The following is a 20146-nucleotide window of genomic DNA, read 5'->3' on the forward strand; positions in this document are numbered from 1 at the left end:
TTTTAAACTGCTGCTGGATGAAACACTCAAAACAAATGATGATTTTAGAAGCTTTACAAGAATTATACCTGGTGAACTATTCATATTTTTTCCAATGGATTTCTGAATTTGAAGGGGTTTACAAGGCGACTATGTAGAATCTGCCTGGCTGTGGGGAATTCATTGCTCACACATATATGTGCACAGTGATTCACAGGAAATTATGTTTACATGTTATTCACTATTAAAGTGTAATTTCATTTAATGTTATGCTACATGAGGTTAAATTATGGTCTTACAACTACATAATAACTAACCGCTAATGCAAAGCCGGTATTGCCTGCTGCTTTTACATAATAGGTGTTAAACTGTCACACCACAGAGTGGCTTTTATTGCGAAGCAGCCACAGGAAACGCTGTTTTTTGGTGACCAGCCATGGTCAGCAGCACTGATGGTGATTGTACATTACAAATGTTTCTCGAGTTTCTTTTTGTCAGCGGCTAAGAATGAAATGCTACAGGGAACTAAAGGAAGGAGAGAAAGAGCAGTCACAGCGAGCTGTTAGTAGATAGAGAACTGCAGCCAACAAGCTGCGCACCTCCAATTCTTCATCAAGGTCACCAACTCTTTTCACTGTGCCCTGCTGTCAGATAAAGCAACTGAATTAAGAGAATCGTGGCAAAAAAAAGGGAAAAAAAGAAAAAAAAAAGTTAGCACACCATTATTCTCTTATTGCTGCTCGTGGCGGCTGTTGAGCAGAGGTTATATAGTCTCATTTTGGGTTTCTATTCACAGAAACCACTCTATGTGCAGTAAAAGGAGGTTAAGGTTTGAATTGTCCAGAGCAAAACTGGGCACTAAACCTCTTTCTCTTGAGCACTGTCTGAAATCGAGCAGCCACATAAAACGGCAGTGAGTAAATATTGAGGACTGCTATGGTAAATCGAGTAAAAATGCTTCTCACAAAGGAAAAGTCTTCATAGTTTTCTCCGTCAACATTTCTCAGTCCTGCTCCTGAGGACAAAAGGCTACTGGGTTTCTCTCCTCCCACTCAGTTAACATTCACTTTCCAGCACCGGCATAAACAGTGTGTGTCTCATTAGATCGCTAACATGAACACCAGCAGGACTCTGGGTCCTGATGACCTGGATCAATAACCACTGCACTACTTCATTTTGGCTTCCAGACAATGCGAGCTGATTCACAAACACACATGACTGCACTACATCCATGTGGCCCAAATGGCTACAACACCTGGTTTTCATTCCCCATACTATTACAGAGCTGGAAGTTGTGAAAGTTTAACGCTGGTCTGTCTGCTGGTTTGAAATCAGCCGTGGAGGAATTTACAGAGTCAGTCTCCCATTGGACGGGACATGCTGCCTAAATTGCCCTCTACTGCCACAATGTGAGCACACAGCATTACTCTGGGGAGTGAATGCAGTCGATATGTTCCTTACAGTCCTAGCTGTGTGTGTGCATCTACCCATGAATGTGCAGGGCAGAATATAGACTCAAATATGATGAACAGTTTAGATAAATTGTCGAACATCTACTTATGATTCCAAAGTAATTAATAAACTCAACATGAATTAACTGGATGAACTGCCTCAACAGTCGTCAGTCTCTCTAATTAAGGTACTATGGGAAAAACATTCTAGAGAAAGTATGCATCTAATATAATTGTATACAGAGAGTATATATCTCTAACGTGAGTCAATACAAACACACAAAACGATATTCTTTAGAAATCTGGCTCTGAACATTCATCACCAATTTTCCACACAAATAAAATAAAATCTCCAGTATTGTCAGCAGAGCACTAGTTATCCTCATATTTTCACCACTGCTCTGTTTTTATTGTTTTCACCTCTTTCCATCTCTCCTGAAGTATACGCAGGGAAAATAACAAATAATGATGTATTATTCAGGAGAAGCCAAACGCATAAATACATTAAAAAGTCTCAAAACACAACCTCTTGTCTTGTATTAAGCAGGTGTGTGTCGATATGGACGTGTGTTGTGTGTGTGTGTGTGCATAATCTGTGTTTTGCCCGCAGGTTTTAGAGAGGTGAACGCTGGAGAGAGAAAAAGAGATGAAGAAGACAGGATTTGTCTTACAAGTATCAGTTGCTGCAGATGAGTGGAACAGCAAGTAAAGATGGATAGAGGATTCTAGCAAAGCCCATTATCATCTCTGTATGTGTGTGTGTGTGTGTGTGTGTGTGTGTGTGTGTGTGTGTGTGTGTGTGTGTGTGTGTGTGTGTGTGTGTGTGTGTGTGTGTGTGTGTGTGTGTGTGTGTGTGTGTGTGTGTGTACGTGTGAAGGATGATAACAAGAATGTATATATTTCTATCTGTTTACAAAGTGCCTGCAGTGTGTGTGTGTTTCACAAAGTACGCCTGGGTGTGTATGCGTGTACATGCATAGTGGTATAAATACAGTATCATTACACACGCGCACACACACACACACACACACACACCCACACACACACACACACACATATTCAGTCCATCAGGTTCTGCATGTTATGGTTATGAATATCAAGCGAGAGTCAATGCCCCAGGGAAATGAAAGCACGGAAACCAAGTTATTTACAATGACCTCTCGCTCTGTGTATATGTGTGTTGGTGTGTGTCTGCGCGTCTGTGTGCGCACATAAATGTGTTCAGCAACGACCCTGGATAAATCTGATTACTCTCTGTGTTCATGTGTGTGTCTGTTGGCATGCACGTTACCGCTGTTGAGAGTGGCACCAAGAAACTGAGAAATGTAGTCGGATGGAGGGAAGTGCAAAAGGAGGAATGGAATGAGAGAAATGAAGAGAAAGTGACAGAGGGAATGAAGTAGTAAAGAAGAGGGAGAGAGAGACTGAGCAGCTATTTTTGGCTGGTCTAAAGCAAGTAAATGAAAAAGAGGTGAAATAAGAGAGACAAGAAATAAAATGGACTGAAAATACAAAGAGGAGGGAAAGGGAGAGAGTAGAGAGTGAGGAAGAAATAGGAGGGTTAAAACCAAGCAAAGAGATAAAGGGTGGAGGGGAAACAGAGAAAGGGAAAGGAGGCCAGAGGGAATGAAACAGGAGGAAGAGATGACTCCTCGTCCTCCTCAGTCACAGTGCACAACACTGTTATCAGCTGGAAAAGCCAAAAGTCATCTCCACCATCTGCAGTTATTACCACCACGCCATCGTCACCGGGAAACCGAACATGTCACCAGGGTAACAAAAGACATCATCAAAGTGTGAGGAAAGAGTAGAAGTAGGAGAAAAGGAGGAAGAGGAAGGGGAAGAAGAAGAGGAAGGGCAAGGGTTAGAGAGCATGTGGAGGTAAAGGTTGACTAAAGCGAGTTGTCTTTCATCTCTTCACTTCCCCAGCTCTGTTTCAGAGAGAGAAGGATTTGTTTGGAGGAGATTTTCCTGAAATGTCCCCCTCCTGGCCGGCTTCATCCTCTACGAGGGGATAAATCACAGCTTTACCCGGCCCGACCCAGACACCTTAACAACCAGACAGACCAGCGCCAGACAAAAGGCAGAACGTACAGCTGGGGTAACAGGATCAGACCAGAGACTGTTTGAGCTTCTCTGGGAAAAAAAAAAAAAAAATCAGCACAGCACAGAAAAAATAAAAGACTTTGATAAGCAAGAAGAAGAAGTGGAAACTGATTGGGCTACCAAGATGTAAAATTACATCTTTTTGCTATCTTATATAATCTCAACAAACAGTGTGTTAGTGAGATGTTCTCACACCAGGAGCAGCTTCACTGGAGTCTCTAGAGGCTTCGTTTTAGTACTACACCAGGCGCACGTAATGCATTCAGTGCAGCAGGGAGGGATATTCAGCAAAACCGCAAATGCACATACAAAACACACAAAGCACGCACATTCATAATCATTACATTGTGTAAATATGGGAGCATATCCAAACAGAGTCACTATCAGGACTCACAAATAGGGACTAATGCGCTTTAGTGAATACATTTAGGAGGATTTGTGACGGGAGGATAATACTGACCACTAAACATTGGCCAAGGGCCAGGCGAAGATGACGGTTTGGTAAAATACTGAGAGAGTCGGCGTTTCTTGTCTCATGTGTTCGTTTGCACAATATTTAACCAGGATCACAACCTTTCCAAACATTTGTGCCTTCAGTTTCTAAAACATAACCGTAAAATGTTAATCATGGTTTAGTTGCCAAGAGCAGCTACTGGAGGGAAAGGGCTCCAAGTGCACTCAACAGGCTCCAGTTTTGTTTATGATAAATATTTTCTCATTAAGTTGATAGATAATGTAATCTGCTGCTATTATAGTGGCTACCGAATTTATCAGCAAGCGTGAATAAGCTGTATATGAGACAGGTTTACTGTGTAAAAAGGCTGAAAAGCTCTGATAAATTCTTATATATATATTACAACCAAGTACCACAGGTTGCAGCACATACTTTATGTTTAAGATGGGAAGCTTCACATCCTTCTGGTGTTGGGCCCTGAGTGCCTGCAGTATGTTAGAGCAGACAGAGCAGCAGGTGTGGAGTACTGATGCCTTTCTCCTTTCACTGTGAGGACAGAGGAGTGCGCCGGCACTGGAGAGATAACGCCCTCTCTAAAGCCCGGAGAGGGAGAGAGGGAGAGCGGGAGAGCGCGGGAGAGCGGAGAGGTGGAAGGCAGCCGGCCGTGCTTATGGCCAACTCTCAGGAACACACTCAGACGTGCACATGTGCACACACACACGCACGCAGGCAAAATCAATCTCCATTGATCACTGTCTCAAACCCTAGTCACCTCGCCTCACCCACACACACTCACACACTCCACTTTTTTTTTTTTTTTTTTGCATTACTTGTTGCAATCCTTTAAGAAGAAAAAGAATAAAGTACAAAAAAAGAACTAAAATTCCATGTTCCACAAGAGTGGCCACACAAGATTGAGTTTTGCAGCACTTCTGCAGCTCTCTCTGGGAAAGGGAGTGTATTTACCACTCTGCTCCAAGTTCAATATTAGGAGAGGCAACATGGTGCATGCTCCCCCCCGCCAATTGTAGCGTGTGCATGCCCATACACGCAGCAGTACCCACACGTACACATACATCCACACAGCTGCCCAAATGTCTCTTGTCTCTCCGAAGCAGAAAGTGCTTCCACTGGCTGTTTCTGTGTCTTTCTTCTCTTAACTGGCTGACTTTTTCCTCTTCCTCTCGCAGTTGCGTTGTTATCGGGCACTCCTGCTGGGCCAATTTAGACGCAGCTTCTCCTTTTAATTTCGATAATATCTGAGGCCATTATCTGCCCACCGCCTGCCCGCTTGACCGCCTGCCCGCCGGAAATGTAACCCCACCAATCCCAAATCATCCATCTAGAACAAAAGGAAGATAATGAAGAAGCTGGCCCGGAGCTGGTCTCCACCATTAAGGGCCAGGTTATGTGAATATTAGAGAGGAGCACTGGGGGCGACTAAGTGCCCACGCCTCAACAGCATGTGGGTCATTTCGTCCGTCCCTCAGGAGGGAAATTACACCGCTACACTGGCAAATGTTGTAATAGCCAGTTCAGTGTTATGACTGAGGTGCTAAATGAATGTGGTTAACGGGGATTTTACCTCTGCTGAGACGAAACCAAGTCGAGCTTGAACTGTGCGGTTAGATGAGCAGGAAAATATCCAGGAGAGGAGGACTGCAACATTGAGTCCAGGTTGTAAACAAGCCTCTTTATCTTTGTGTGTGTGAAGTTGTGCAAGAAGCTGGGCAGGAAACTGTGATGGATATTTACAACACACAATTCTGATCTGCCTGTTTTCTTCACGATAACCTGAGGATTTGTTTAAAACCTGTCCGATCGCATGACCACCCAAGCGCCCTCCTTTATTTCTCATTTATTTTAGCAAAGTCCTACTTTCCAAAAACTCAGCAGTTTACTTAACGAGTACAATTACCAATGGGAACAACAGCCAAAACTATGATCAATGAACCTAAGCTCAAGGTTGCATGAAAACCAGAACGTCTCATTAACACAGGCAGAAATGAGGTCATGGTTTGTGCCTATACTCTGGTACAGAACTAAGTGGGCACTGTGGCAGCAAGTGATAATTACAGGATAATGGCCGATGCTAATGTGTAGTGCACCTGTAGCGTGAGTGAAGATGGGTAGCAAAGCAGGCAGACTGACACAGAGATGTCAGGTACACAGCGATATCCATGTACTGTAAAGAGCTGACATTAGCCACAGCGGTCACATCAGACTGAGTGAAGCTGTAGCAGTCAAATCCCCGAGTGTCTGAAGAGAGCGAGGGAACGATTTATTGTCTAAACCGCTCACTGGGAAATGTTGCAGTGTGTCAGCATCCACTAGATGTCAGAGACCTGATGGTTGATGCTCCCCTCCCGTTGGGAAAAAATAACCCACCCCAGGCCTCAGACTTGTACTTAGTGCTAACAAAATGCTCCATATAACTCCAGTCCCTTTAAAAAGGGGGATAATCTGCGGGAAGAAAACTTCTTTTGTGGTCGCACTCCTGCGTGCCAGATAAGACTCCCGAGTTGATTTGAATTGGACATGACGGCTTCTCAGAACGGTAGCCAATTCACTTACCCCAATGAAAACCCGCCATTCAAATTGAATGAGTCAAACGAGGCTTTACACAAAAGCACCAATCCAACCGCCCACACTATTCCTAAAGTTAAAAGCTCTCTCATTCTATCAGCTCTCCCCCTCTCTCTCTCTCTCTCTCTCGTCTCCCACTCCTCGTCCTTCCCGGTCTTTGCCTCTCTCTTTCTCCATCAGCCTTGACAACTCCATAATCTCAGCCAGAGTGACCTGTCCAGACCCTCTGTACCGGCTGAATTTATTGGAGGCAGAAAGAGAATGAGAACCTGTCACTCGTCTTCAACTAACCCCTAACCCCCCCTCTGTCTCTCTCTTTCTCTCTCTTGCTCTTTACCGTGTGCTTACCCTGGCATGTATTGCACATCGAAATTTTTCCTTACTATATATGCAGCATGTTTGCACTGTTAACTACAAACACAAATATCGTTCGCCTCGTCTGCAGAGAGACACGTAAACATCTTTTGATCGATGCTACTCTACACAACTTGGCTGAACCTTTCATCTGCTGTGAATCTACCTCCTTCGATTCTTTCATCCACTGCCCTTTCAAATACAGTCTATAGACACAAAGTTATTTTGTCATGCGTGGGAGCTTTTCAAAATAGCTGTTGCAATAAAAGCACTTAAGTAAAAAAATAACCACAGCAACCACAGGTAGCCAAGTGCACACACTTGACCACAGAGAAAAAGATGGAGGAATTAGTAGGCTAATTTGTAGAAATCTTCTACTCTGCAAAATGTGTTGTTTGAAAGCATGAGATTTTTTTATTTTTTATCTCCATTGATTAAAAGCATTTTGGTCAACTTGTTTAGACTCAGGTCACCTGTAGCGGAAGGCTTATTAAAGCCTGTGTGTTGAGTCTATACAGAGAAAAATGCAGTTCTTAAACCGGTGCTCACTACACTTTCCGTATTTTTCATTGCAGTTATTATTGCTGCACAAATAAAAAGGGGTCATAGGGTGTGATATTTTTTCCGGGTAAATAATAATGGAAATGTGTGGCACAAGAATCTAAGAATCCACAAACCTGGCTCATGTGGCTATTTGGGTTAGCTTTCACTTCAACGTCAAGTGATCAAAGCGATCAGAGTCTGAGGCCTCCCCAGGAAAAACAAACAAACACTAAAGAAATGTGTCTACATCATGTTAAGCTGGATTCTAACGCAGCCTGTGTTAGAACTGACTGGTCCTCAGACAGGTGGTGAGCTATGTGGACACACTACGAAGTGCAGGGTGAGCCTGGACTACAGGTTTGATAATGCTGCTTTATAGAGTTTTTATTCATTCAAAAATGCTCCAGGGGACACATTTATCCAGCCAGATGTCTGAACAGAGATGCTGGTTTGATTTTGCTAAGCAACATTAAAGCATTTCAGGGAAAATGCTGTAATAAAAACACAAAAACTGATTCTTAAATTTGATTTTGACGACTAATTAACTTTAGAGTTTGCATGTTTTAATGGGTATTTGTGAATGTAATGTCTGTTTTTGCAGGGGAGGTGAGGCTGCTAACAAAAATGTATTTTTCTAATGAACATCGCTTTTACGTCTGAACATTTTTGCATGTGTAATTATAAATTGGGACTTTTTAAATATGCAAAAACACAAAACACAAAAATCCACAAACACCTATCTCTAAGGAGCTCTGTGTTCTTTGAGTAGGAGTCAGATTCAATGATTAAACGAAGGCGTTGACATAAAAATTGCATTAGCATTAGCATCAATTATACTGGCCTATAATGCAGGCGATGGAGGGATGGGGGAAAAAACAGCTTTTGACTCTGTTGCAGATGTGACGTGGCAAGAGAGGAAGTCTGTTCTTGTGGTGAGCATGTAGTTATTATCAGCCATACTATCATTAGCATCATCATTATTATTTTTCTGACTTTATGTGTTTTTCCTGGTGACTGCCTGCTGCTGTTGCCAGATGTAATTACGGTGCTTTTGATGGCCTTAACCCTCCATGAGCCATTACAGCACTATCTCTGTGGATTTAGTCTTGTCCTGGATTCTATTCACACATTCACTCACTCACTCTCTCCTGCATGCCCGTCTTTCTCTAAATGTTTCATTGCTCCTTTCTCTTTCAAAATGACTCTCTCCCTCCCCCTCAAGATGTTTCTCCTCTTTCTCCCTCCACTGTACCCTCTGTTCCTCCTGTCCTCTCTCTGTCCTCTCTGTCTCTTTTTTCACCTCTCTGCCAGTGGTGAGCAGTCACCAAGCTTGTTATTAGTGCCAAGTCCAAGCCGGCACTGTAATCAGACCCCTGGAATTAGCAGTGGGCTCACATTGGCAGCCAGGCACAACGCTGACAATACACCAGTTATTACTGAGGTTGCTGCAACGTTGCAGCTTTGGCAGGAATCCGCTGCTCCACTCAGAGCCCAGGATCTTGATGGGCTTTGCTAAAGAGAAACAATGAGTGGTACAGCAGGAGTGTAGGCACCCACCGGGGGCTAAAGGATAAAATACACACTGGATGGCTACCAATGGGAGTAGTGAGTGGCACGCTTTCTTTTTTTGTTTGTTTGTGGGGGTGCAGGTGGCGCTTAAGCACTGGGAGTGTGGCCATATTGGAAATACAATAGGTCTGACATAATGGGGATGTGTTTTATTATTGGGGGATAAAGATAGGGAGGCAAAGCCTGTTGTATTAGAACGGGGTGTAATAGAAATCCATTTACTTGACAATAACAAGCAATTTAGCATCACTCAGAGACTTGCAGCTTTGTTTTTGGCCGCTATAATGTCCTGTCCCAAACATCAAAACATCCCAAGTCTTGTTTGTGTTCGTTGAAAATACCTTTCAGCAACAGAGCACCTCACTAAAAGCAGTCCATTCACCTATACTTCACAGCTTTCAAATTCAACTCTCAGAGCGGTTTAAAAGAGAGAGTCAGTCTCAGGTCAGATTGCGCTCTGAAATGCTGCAGATTCAGATGTTCTTGGAGGAGGGGTTCTTGCTCTTTTCTGGATCAGAAGCACCAATTTAATCTTTCAAAATGCACAGACCCTGTACTGCACATACAGCCATGATGGTAACACTTAAAAAAAAAACATGCTAAAATAAAAAAGTTCTGCTCAAAAGTCAATAAATAATGGTGTCTGTCTGTTTCTGAGGTTCCTGGGATCTTGTGATATCATAAACACCACACAGCAAATCAACAGCAGAAACTCTGTTGTCACCAACTGTCAATATGCATGATTTATCTTCTTTTTATGTATGAGCATACAAAGTATTAAAATACCAGACTTTAAAAGGATTTCATTTTCTTTCCAAGTTTCACTCATAAAAATCTTGAAATAAAATGAGGAGGAATAGGTGGATCACTTCACTTGTGTCAGGGGATTTCCGAAAATGAGCTACTCTGTTCTGAAAGCATGTGGAATTATCTCAATTTTCATGTTCAGATTTGAGTTTGGGTTGAGCTGGAGGACGGATATTTTCGGCCAGTGTCTCTTGAGAGGGGTTGGTATAGGTACAGTAGGCGGTGGTACTTACAGCATGGTCCCTTGCGCAGCACCTTGATGCGTCGCTGTGCATTGCATTGAGCTTTCTCCAGCTCACACTCGTTGGAGTAAGTGGACGAATCTGAGCCGCAAACAGGCGCCACCAAGGATGGACAGTCCCCCCGCTTGCAAACGCACTCAGCCTTGGCCGGGTCGGTTGGGTCTCGCTCACACACGGCGCCGAAGCCACACAGCATTCCTCTACAGCCTGAAAGACAAGAAGAGGAGGAGACATTAGGATTGGTATTCATCACATCCCTGTGTTGTTTTTAGTCATAAATTTCAAAGTCCAATAAACTCAAAGCTTCCACAAACCCGCCACACAGACACCTTAATGAGTGTGATCTTGCATGAACTCATCAAAGTTTTTTTTTCCCTTCACTTCTTTCTTGCACAGGTCTGACGTGAGAAAATGCTAAGAAAGTTAAAACACCAGACATGCCAGACAGACACGTCTCAACAAATGAATCTCAATATGCGTCAGTCATCGGGGTCTTTGTGCAGAACTCTACTCAGTTCAGCAACACAAATGCATCAGGGACTCTATGTGATCCTGGCGTAAAGCACGCAGATGCTCTCAATTCATCCAGGAAGAATCTGTCCACCCATGCAGAGCAGGCACAGTGTGTCGCTGGGTGTGCTGAGCCCTCGCACAACTCTGGAAAAGCTCCAATGTTAGAAATTTCAAAAAGTCAGCAACAATATTAAAAATCAATCTCCTGTACAGTATGGGGAAGCCGGATGATACACGCAGGCTTGTGGACAGTTTATTCTGACCCTTTGACGTGTCTTTGAAGCGCCAATGATCCGGCACCATGCAGGAAAGCCGTGGAGGGAGAGCAACACAAAGACAAACCAAGGTCAGTCGCACACTTTAAGGCTCCATAAGTCAAACAAACACAACTCTGAGGACTTTGATCCTCAACTTCCCACTGAGTCCTCGGCTTTGATCAAGTGTGAAACAGCAAACTGTAAACTCTGTCAGATGCTGAATGCGCAAAGTGTATGGCTGTGTGTGTGTGTCTGCCTGTGTATTATCATTATTATTATAGCCTTTATTTAGGACTCAGAACTGATCCATAAATAAAAGGAAGAGTAGGTACAGACATGATATTAAAGTCATGTTTGGGTCAACAATAAATAACATATCACACATTTACATATAGATTAAGACGCTAGTGGTTCCACAGTCTTGAGGTGAACCTGACTGAACTCACAGCAGGTTCACTCATTTTGAGATAGCTGTATAGCTCAATAGCTGAGTCAGACAACCTACACACACATCTATACAACATCAACTTAGTAATTGACCTGCATAGTGGCAGTTACAGCTGATGTGGCTCTGTGGCCACAGGTGAGGCTGTTGGGCAGCCAGCTGCTGTGGCGTCCTTGTCTCATGGTGGGGTGGGGTGTGGGTGGGTGGGTGGGTGGGGTGTGGGTGGGTGTGTGGGTGAGTGGGGGGAGGGGGGAGGCAAGCTCTCACAGGCACAGGCAGCCAACCTGATTGGAAATCAATGGATGAAAACACAGAAAAATAAGAGTCCATTCTAAAAAAGCCATCCTGGTTGGAGAGGTGAGCGACCGGTGTCACTGCGGAGGATATACATGTCACACACTCTAACACACTCACACACTCTTTCTCACACACACACACACGCAACTATTCCTTATCGCTGGTACCCAGGCCAGGACTTAACGCAAGGCAGCATGTCCACTCTCTGGCAGGTGGCTTTTGTGGGACTGGATGGACCAACAGACAGACACACACACACGCACACACACACACAGAAACTCGTTGTGTGCAGCATAGACAACTGGTCCAGCATCTGCCCAAGGCATCTCATTCTGTCTCTCTCCTCACACCAAAGCACACTGTGTGTGTGTGTGTCGGTGTGTGTGTGTGTGTGCGGACTGACAGGCGAGGAGGCTGTTTTTGACTTGCCCACTGTTCCCGGTGGGGGAGCGCCTGACAGGTACCTGAGCTCACTCTCTTTTGTACCGGGGGGAAAAAGGTGTATGCATGTGTGTGTGCATGTGTGTGCGCATGTGTGTGAGCATGTGTGTGTGCGTGCATGCTTGCGTGTGTCTGCCAAGCTATCCATAAATGCATCTGTATTCCTGACAGCGTGTGTGCGTCTGTGAGGTGTAGGCATTAGGTGTCTCACGGGTACACACACACTGACACACACACACACACACACAGAGACAAGCGCGGCCAGGTGCTAGCATGAAGGCCTTGTCATAACTGGCCCGCTGCTCTGCCATCACTTCACAACATGTGCTTTGTGTGTATGTGTATGTGTGTGTGTGTGTGTGTATGAGTGTCAGCGTGTGGCTCAGAGGCGAAGCCATGAGAGCGGAGTGACAAGAGGTGAAATTCAATCGAAGTGTGTCAGATGTGTACAAGAGGGAGGGAGGGTGTCTGATAGTATGGAAGGAAGAAGAGAAACATAACAGACCCAGGTTCGCAGTCAGACCAACGATCTGTGTGTTGTTTAAAAATATCAGCGGTGTTTTCTGTGCGGTGCAGGAGGAGCCTGGATATTCCTGCGCAGTCATCACACAAGTAATACTGTTTAAAAATAAAAAATCTGATTGTAAAAACTCCGCACCGTGGAGAGAGAAAAAAAAAGAGTCTTGAATGCCCGCGGTGGTTTGTAACCACATCTCTCCTGTGATGTTTTCCTATAAGAAAATGTCACTCTTGCCTCAAGCTTTGCACACTGACAAAAGACTGACACCAGAGCTTAGGGCTCTGTTAAAGTGAGGGTATCAAGTGGACTGAGCCTCCAAACTGCATATTCTATGAGCCAGGAGTTCTTCCCTGGGAAAAGTCCTCCTTATACCTGAGAGAAAAAAAAACAAAAAACAAGTTCGACACTTCAGTTTTCTTTAGAAAGAAAAAAAATGCCTCAGGTACTTAATAGAAATGGCAATGCCTTATCCTATCCTGCATGGCTGAAAACAACAGTACACCACCAACAACAGAAACCTTGTCAATAATAAACTCAAACAAGAGATGGAAGTGACCCAGTTTGATTGACAGGTGATCTCTGGGAATGCAGACAGGATAATAAGAACAGTGAGGATCCTGTGGACGTGTCCTGAAGTTGGACATTTTAACATGGGAGTCAATGGCGACTGACTCACTGTTGGACACACACCATGTTCCATGTGTCAGCCCCGTGTTGACTGATGGGTGACGTGTACACCTCTCTTTCACCCGGTTTCAACTCTGCCGTTGGATAAGCATTACTATATAACATTTCAAAATAAAAACGCTCGCCCTCATATAACACTCGATGTAGTTGCAATGAAAGCGTCTGCGCTGCTCCACTGGGACTAATAGATGTGACCTTTGGAGATTCTCTCACTTGAGTAGTGAGAGCAGGATGGATTTCAAATGCAAAGGTAACAAAGGCTGTGTGTGTCTGCTGCTGTGTCCAAGCAAGAGAGCAGCTTCCGTCTGAGCTGAGATGAAGGCAGCAGACACTGTGTACATATAGAAAGAATGTGCCCTTTCTTAATATAGTGGCTGACTGCAATCTGCTGCTCTGTTCTTATAATGTACACATGCTGACAGCTGCTATCTCCAAAACGATGAAGGTTAATATTATATACATTCTTTTTGTGGTTTGGTTTCTTGATGTTGTAAAACTGTAGAAATAAAACACATGGTCTTGCACACTCCTTTCACCTTTCAGACAGGATGCACATACCTTTGCAGGCACTGTGGTATAAGGGCACGTAAGTTTGTATGAATGTGGATTTTAACTTCGCAGTTCTTTGTGCAATTGTTTTTTTCGAGTGGCATGAGTGAGAGTGTGTGTGTGTGCCGTGTGTGTGTGTGCAGACTCATCGGTCCATGTAAGTGTGTAAGGTAATCTCCCTCCAGCCCCCTGCAGCACTAAAAGCTTCACATCCATGCTATTTTTTTTTCCTATTGGAGACTGAGGAGGAAAATCCCATTGGGGAGAAAAGACAGCATGTCCAGTTTGTGCTTGTCAAGGCGAGCGTCTTGTCCAGGTAACAGTTCATCCCATGTTTAGACAGCTCATCCATTAAATATGACACGGTGCCAGAGCCTTAAGGATGCTCTTGATGCGTCAGTGGCTTATGAAAGGCAACGGATAGCACTGTTCTGATTAAAGGCATGGAGAGGGGGAGAAAAAAATGTCACGGTGTGCGAGTTGAAAAGAAACTCTGGCACAGTTCTCTGGTGGTTATTTTCCACAGACTCTTGTGCCAGTTCTGATGCTTCAGGATTCACTGTTGGTTCAAGATGATACACATTTCACTTCATTTCTCTGGTGGATCAAAGCACATGTCACAAAAGGAACTTTTTTCTTCTTTTTTTTTTGCCCTTTCTTCAACAATGCAGACCATGCAGAACATGGTTAGGACAGTGAAGCCCTGTGCTTTCAAATTAAATCCTGATTTTACAATAGCCTCTGATCACAGATTAAAGATATTTCATCATATGGCTCATTATCTGTGCGATACCGTGTGTCAGTTTCTTGCTTTACAGTTCAGATTCATACAGACAGATTCAATAAATATGCCCCAAAAGCAGGAGCTCCTATTACTTTGAGATTGTTTCGACTCTGTGAAGAAAACATCCCCACAGTCTGTTTGCGGTGAGATGCTCTGTCAGTTTCATTGTTTTGCTGCCTTGTTGCATTTACCTCAAACAAAGTGAAAAGGGGAGAAATGGACTGTCGTGGCAAGCATGAACGCGCTCAGAGCCAATAAGGCTTGACAGAATCGCCCTGACAAACTTAAAATGGCTACTTTAGGGGAGGAACAGTGTTTTCTGCAGTTGGGGGGGGGGGGGGGGGGATGATACCTGTCAGGGTTTTCAATTATTTTACAGCAGTCCAGTTTGCTCCAGCTGCATTGGAGAAAGGATGAAAAAAGAGGGAAAGGGAGGGAAGCCAAGTGAAGGAGAAGGTGTGCATGAATAATTAACAGTCCTGAACTTTACATGGGTGACAGGAATAGCGGGTGAATTACTAGCGGTAGCCAGGGCAGTGATGCACAAATGGCAAACGTGTTGAGTAACCCGTTTAGGTGAAGTCAGTTGTGCCGTGATGAGATTAAATCTGTGAACGGCGGCTCCGGCTCTGACTAATGACCTATTGACTGTCAGGAAATCAGGAAACGGAAGTTGATGGAGGGGCGATACTGCTCAGTGGCATTGAAGCGACATCGCATTAATGTTGAATGAGTCTAAATTCATTACGCTCTATCACTCCTGAGGGACATCTTCCAGTGCCATGCTAATAGAAGGAGCCTTTCTTTTCAGCTCAGGCTAAGTAATACAGATGTGCTGGGGCTGCCTCTTAACAGTCCTCTCTCCTCTCTCTCTCTCTCTCTGTAAGAGGCCTTTAGCGTCTCTATCAGTATAGCTGTGCCAGAGGACCTTAGCGGTGAGGGGACGGGTTGCTATGGCAACAACCAGTGATGCACTCGGCACAAAGCAGCTTGCCTCATCAGTTTGGGAATATAAAGTTTCCGTTCACGCACACAGGTGGTTTATGTGTACACTACACACACACACACACACACACACACAAGCACACAAGCACACGTGCAGCTTCCGCAAGCCCCCGTGTCAAACTCCTTGTGGTACTTTTTTAGTTTTCATTTGCAGTGATTGCGCTGCACTCTCCGTTGCCTTCCCTCCGCTCAATGCTTTGGGGTGAGAATCTAATTTTGTAAATCTAATTCCCTCACTATGAACGTGTGCAGCATCGAGGCTATAGGTGTGTTGTTCTGTGCTGTTGTGTAGGTGTGGAGGAGAGCAGCAATAGCTCGCTGCCGCATTGATTAACGGTTGCAGGGAGGTTGCCTTCCTGGTGCGTCGATATGATTATTTACAGAACAGAGTCCAGAAGTGGTGCAGTGTGTCATCGCAAGACGGTGAATTAAGACAAAAACACAACGGTGGCCAGCAGTTACACCTGGTAAAATATCTGAGGGGAGAAAGCACCCCTACAAGGCCTCCATTGATCTCTGGTTAGTGATCCTCAGGGGACCGATGCAGTCGATTATTGATCGTGGCGCAATCTTACAAGGCCCAGTGTGAAATAAAGAAAACATCTGCTCACAAAGGAACACCCCACTATAGCGGCTCAATATAAGAAAATCGCTTCTTTAAACCATTTAAATGAAAAGAAAAAGGGTGAAGGAAGGAAAGAGTGGAGACTCTTTCAAAGGATTTTTCAGAAGAAAACAACTTTTCTCTTGTCCTGCTTTTTCAAACTGCGCCTGTTCTTATCAGGGCAAGAGCAGAATGTACAAATTGACGAAAACAAACTGTAAAGAGCTATTCGTTTATTTTCCCTGCGCCTTGAGCTGCAGTTCTCTGCTTGAGGGTGGAGGGTTTTTGAGTATGCGAGCATGCCTTTGTGTGCACATGTGTGTGTGTGTGTGCGTGTGTGTAGGTTGGTACAGTATTTTCTCATTCCCTCGCATAAAAGGGGCAATCAATTCCCCTCTCCTCCTCATTCCCGAATGCAACATACACGCTCGCACAGCTGAGCGCCTGGGTCCTGACCTGGCTAACACGCAGGATGAACTTATTTACCAAACGGCAGCTTGGACGCCAGGCCAGACCCGCACTGGCTCCCAGAGAATAAGAGATAAAGTTAGCGGAAAGAGGGAGGGGGGGTGGGGGCAGGATGAGCTTTATATTGGAAGAAATACTGCATGGGAGAGGAGAGAGAGAGGCGAAGAAAGGTTAAAGAGAAAAATGAGAAGCAGAGGGGAAAATACCTATGATTCAAATCCCTCACAGCTTCTACACATGTGCCTCATTCAATACAGTAAAGTAAAATAAAAATACTATTTCTTTTGAACATGAGGAAAAGAAAAATAAGTTTCAAATCATTAGCTGTGTTAACTGCCCTTATTTTCAACCCTGCAACAAAAACAATAGGTCATCTCTTAAACATATGGCGGCTCAGCTCGTTAGAGGAAGCACACATGTTTAAAAGTAATCAAACACCCTGTACATCCTGACGTTCTCCCACCTGACTTTACTGCTCAGTCACCTCAGCTACTATTGTTACTGCTCCACTGAGGTTTCACTCGTTGCTATTTCTGGCCTCCCCTCACTATGGTAACTTTTTTTAACTTTAATGAAGTCCCACTGGCATTAAGCATAAATAAGCAAAACCAGACAAAAGCTACAGTGAACAGGCACAGATATGTATTCCAAAGGTTTGTCTTTTCTTGTTGTTGTTTTGTAGGGGGGGTTCATTTTTGTTTTTTTTGTAGGCTATAGTTTCACACCTGTAGACAAGAAACGATGTGAGATAATTGAAGTAGCAGTGTGGTTAGAGACTGTGGTCCCGAGGTGATCAGCTGTGTGTGTCTCATTTCCAGTTCTAAAGCATGACCACATTGTTCCGAGGCTTGAAGCTATTTGTTTTGCTATTGCTACGTATCCTGTGTTAGCATTGACAGCTGTTCATCCACCAGGGTAGAAGAAATGTTAGTTCACCTACTGTACAAACTTCAGTCCTTTACTTACTAAGAGCTGTCTCCAGAGGTGGAAAACAACATCAGTATTAACAATGTTCTTCTACTGAAGTTAGCATTCTAACAAGCTAGCAGGGTTAGCAAGAGGTGAACTAGTTTTTTGTAATATTTTATTTATAGTTTTACAGAAAGTGGTGGAGCTGGATCCATCTCTCACAATTTTCTATCAACTTTACGTGCACTTGCATCACCTCCACTTTTTATTGTTTTAAATCACTTTTTGCTGTTGAAACCATCAACAAAGAGCAAATGCATTTTTCACACCTACTTGAGTGTGAGAAGTTATTTCAAACCCTGAAGCAGGATTTTTTCCTTTTTGTTCAACAAAGGAACAAAGCAATTAGACTGAGACCTTGTTGAGAGAGCTTTCAAACACGATTCAAAACCAAGCCCAGAGCTGTGCGCTGTATGAAGTGGAAGTGGAAGTGTGATCAGCCTGTTGTCCAACTCCACCACCACAGCGGGTGTTCATCATTATCCTCATCATTACCTGTTGACTCTTATTCATTTAGCCAGGAAGACTTTCTCCTAAACCAAGAACGGGATCGATAAAGGCTCCAATTCGCTTTAAATTCAGCAGTGCAATAAACTGAAACCTATAACCGCTCATGTGCGAATGGAGACCACAACAAATACAATGTGGCTGTTGAGATACATCAACATCCCTCACCATCTACATACCAAACTGACAGTGGTCAAAAATGTTTACAATGTTATCCAACATTTTTTCTTTTGTTCAGAAAAATATTATAGGTCTCAGAAATGAGCAGCTGCTGCGTCTTCATAAATCAGGCCTGAAATATGACAGCTCTTGACAGCTTAGGACATCTGCCTAATCACGCCTGTTATGAGAGAAAAATACATGAAGGGTATTGGAGGAAAAACACTTGGTTATTTGTCTTGATCAGGCAGCGACAAGAGCAGCGAAGAAGACAGGGAGGAAAGTAGGTAGAGAGATGTCATGAGAATAGAATAATGAAGGCAATCAACACAGGGAACGGACAGAGGTAAAACCGTATTCGTTAAAACAGAGCTTAACGTGGACGAGAACCAGCGAGTCAGCATTAGTGGTTCGGTGTACTACGCCATCAGGCAGCTGTACTGTATTGTATGAGATGTGTTAGCTGTGGCTCCTCCTTTGAGAACATCAATGAATATTCACAATGAAGTCAGTGAGAATCCAACAGTGCGTTCTTTGAGACACCTTGGGCTCTACAGTATTTTCCTGCGCGCACAAGGCCAGCGTAGGCGCAAATGCAGTCTTTATGCAATTTTCCTTGGGCACAGGTCCATTTTCTTTTTTTTTTCTTTTTTTTCTCGTCTGTTTGGTAATTTCCTGCTTTGAATGAACGTGTTTGTGCTGAGGTGGGAGGAGAGGCGAGGCTGAGGCTGTGTTTATGCTGATTGATGTGTTTTTTTCTTTTTTTTTCTTAGTGCAAACACAGAGGCGGAGCCATTTTTACCAACACTCAAGACGAGGGTGCAGAGTAACAGGTAACCACACGTAAATCCTAAAATAAACAAACCTACTTGTATAATTCACTTAATAATTGGGTTAATATGTGTTATTAGTTGGAGGCTAATATTGGGTGATGGATGATGATGAGATAAAACAGGGTTGGCTCATGATGCAACATTTATCGTTTCGTGTGATGCAGCTGTGAGTAAATTAGGCTCTACAATTGCTGCTCATAGTCTAGTGAGTGTCTCCTCAGTGCACATTACATTAGGAGAGTAGTAAGTAAATATTTATGTGCGATAAATATATCATAACATGATTAGAAGAGGCAGATAATGGTACAGGGGGAGAAACCTTCGCTGCCTCGCTGATGTACTTCTTGAATCGAGATGTCAGAGGAAGAGTGCAGGCGCCTCTCGAGAGGGTGGGCTCCTTTATGGCCCCTTATATAAAAGGTTATCCAGCAAACTTCAGTCACACTGATCATAAGCACTGTGTTGAAGTTTTTTTGTCCACTTAGTTGAAGTCTCATTGACCTCTCACAGCAGCTCTGTGACTTCCTCTGCCACTGGTTCATCCCCGGCCGCACACCTCTCTGGGCTCCGTCGGTGAGGTAGGCTGGGCTGCCATCTGTTCCGCAACACTTTAGCTCGACATGCAAATGAGCACATCATTTTTATAACGGTGAACATTTAGTAAATAACTTTCCGCTGCTGTAAACCTTCACTGAGGTTTCCTGCGGTGCTTTGAGCGAGGATGAGAGGAACTGATGTGATTGGTCATTATTGAAGGCCTCCCAGACTCCAGCTGCTCGTGATGCATTTCTATTGCTAATAATATAATTCTGGCTTTGTTTCATATTGCACCCGGCTGTGTCCTGTACAGTATGTGTCATGACTGGTGTTCACCAGAATTGCGTTAGACATTCTGCATACCTCCAGTTCAGGAAAAATAGAGCATGGACTACTGTACAGTATGTGTGGGAGGACAGAGGTAGACAAAGGAAAGTATGGATATTAACGATAATTCAATGGAACCATGCAGTGAACACC

General features: G+C 43.9%; 1 protein-coding gene across 1 annotated transcript in view; it reads right to left on the bottom strand.

Moving 5' to 3' along the window:
- Positions 1–20146, bottom strand: part of agrn (agrin) — a 157795-nt gene that overhangs the window by 94650 nt on the left and 42999 nt on the right. The window contains exon 3 of the mRNA XM_083976317.1: positions 10083–10298. Within this exon, the coding sequence (XP_083832443.1) occupies positions 10083–10298 (216 nt within the window). The remainder of the gene's footprint in view (positions 1–10082; positions 10299–20146) is intronic.

This window comes from Trachurus trachurus (assembly GCF_905171665.1).
Source record: "Trachurus trachurus genome assembly, chromosome: 7".
NCBI lineage: Eukaryota > Metazoa > Chordata > Actinopteri > Carangiformes > Carangidae > Trachurus > Trachurus trachurus.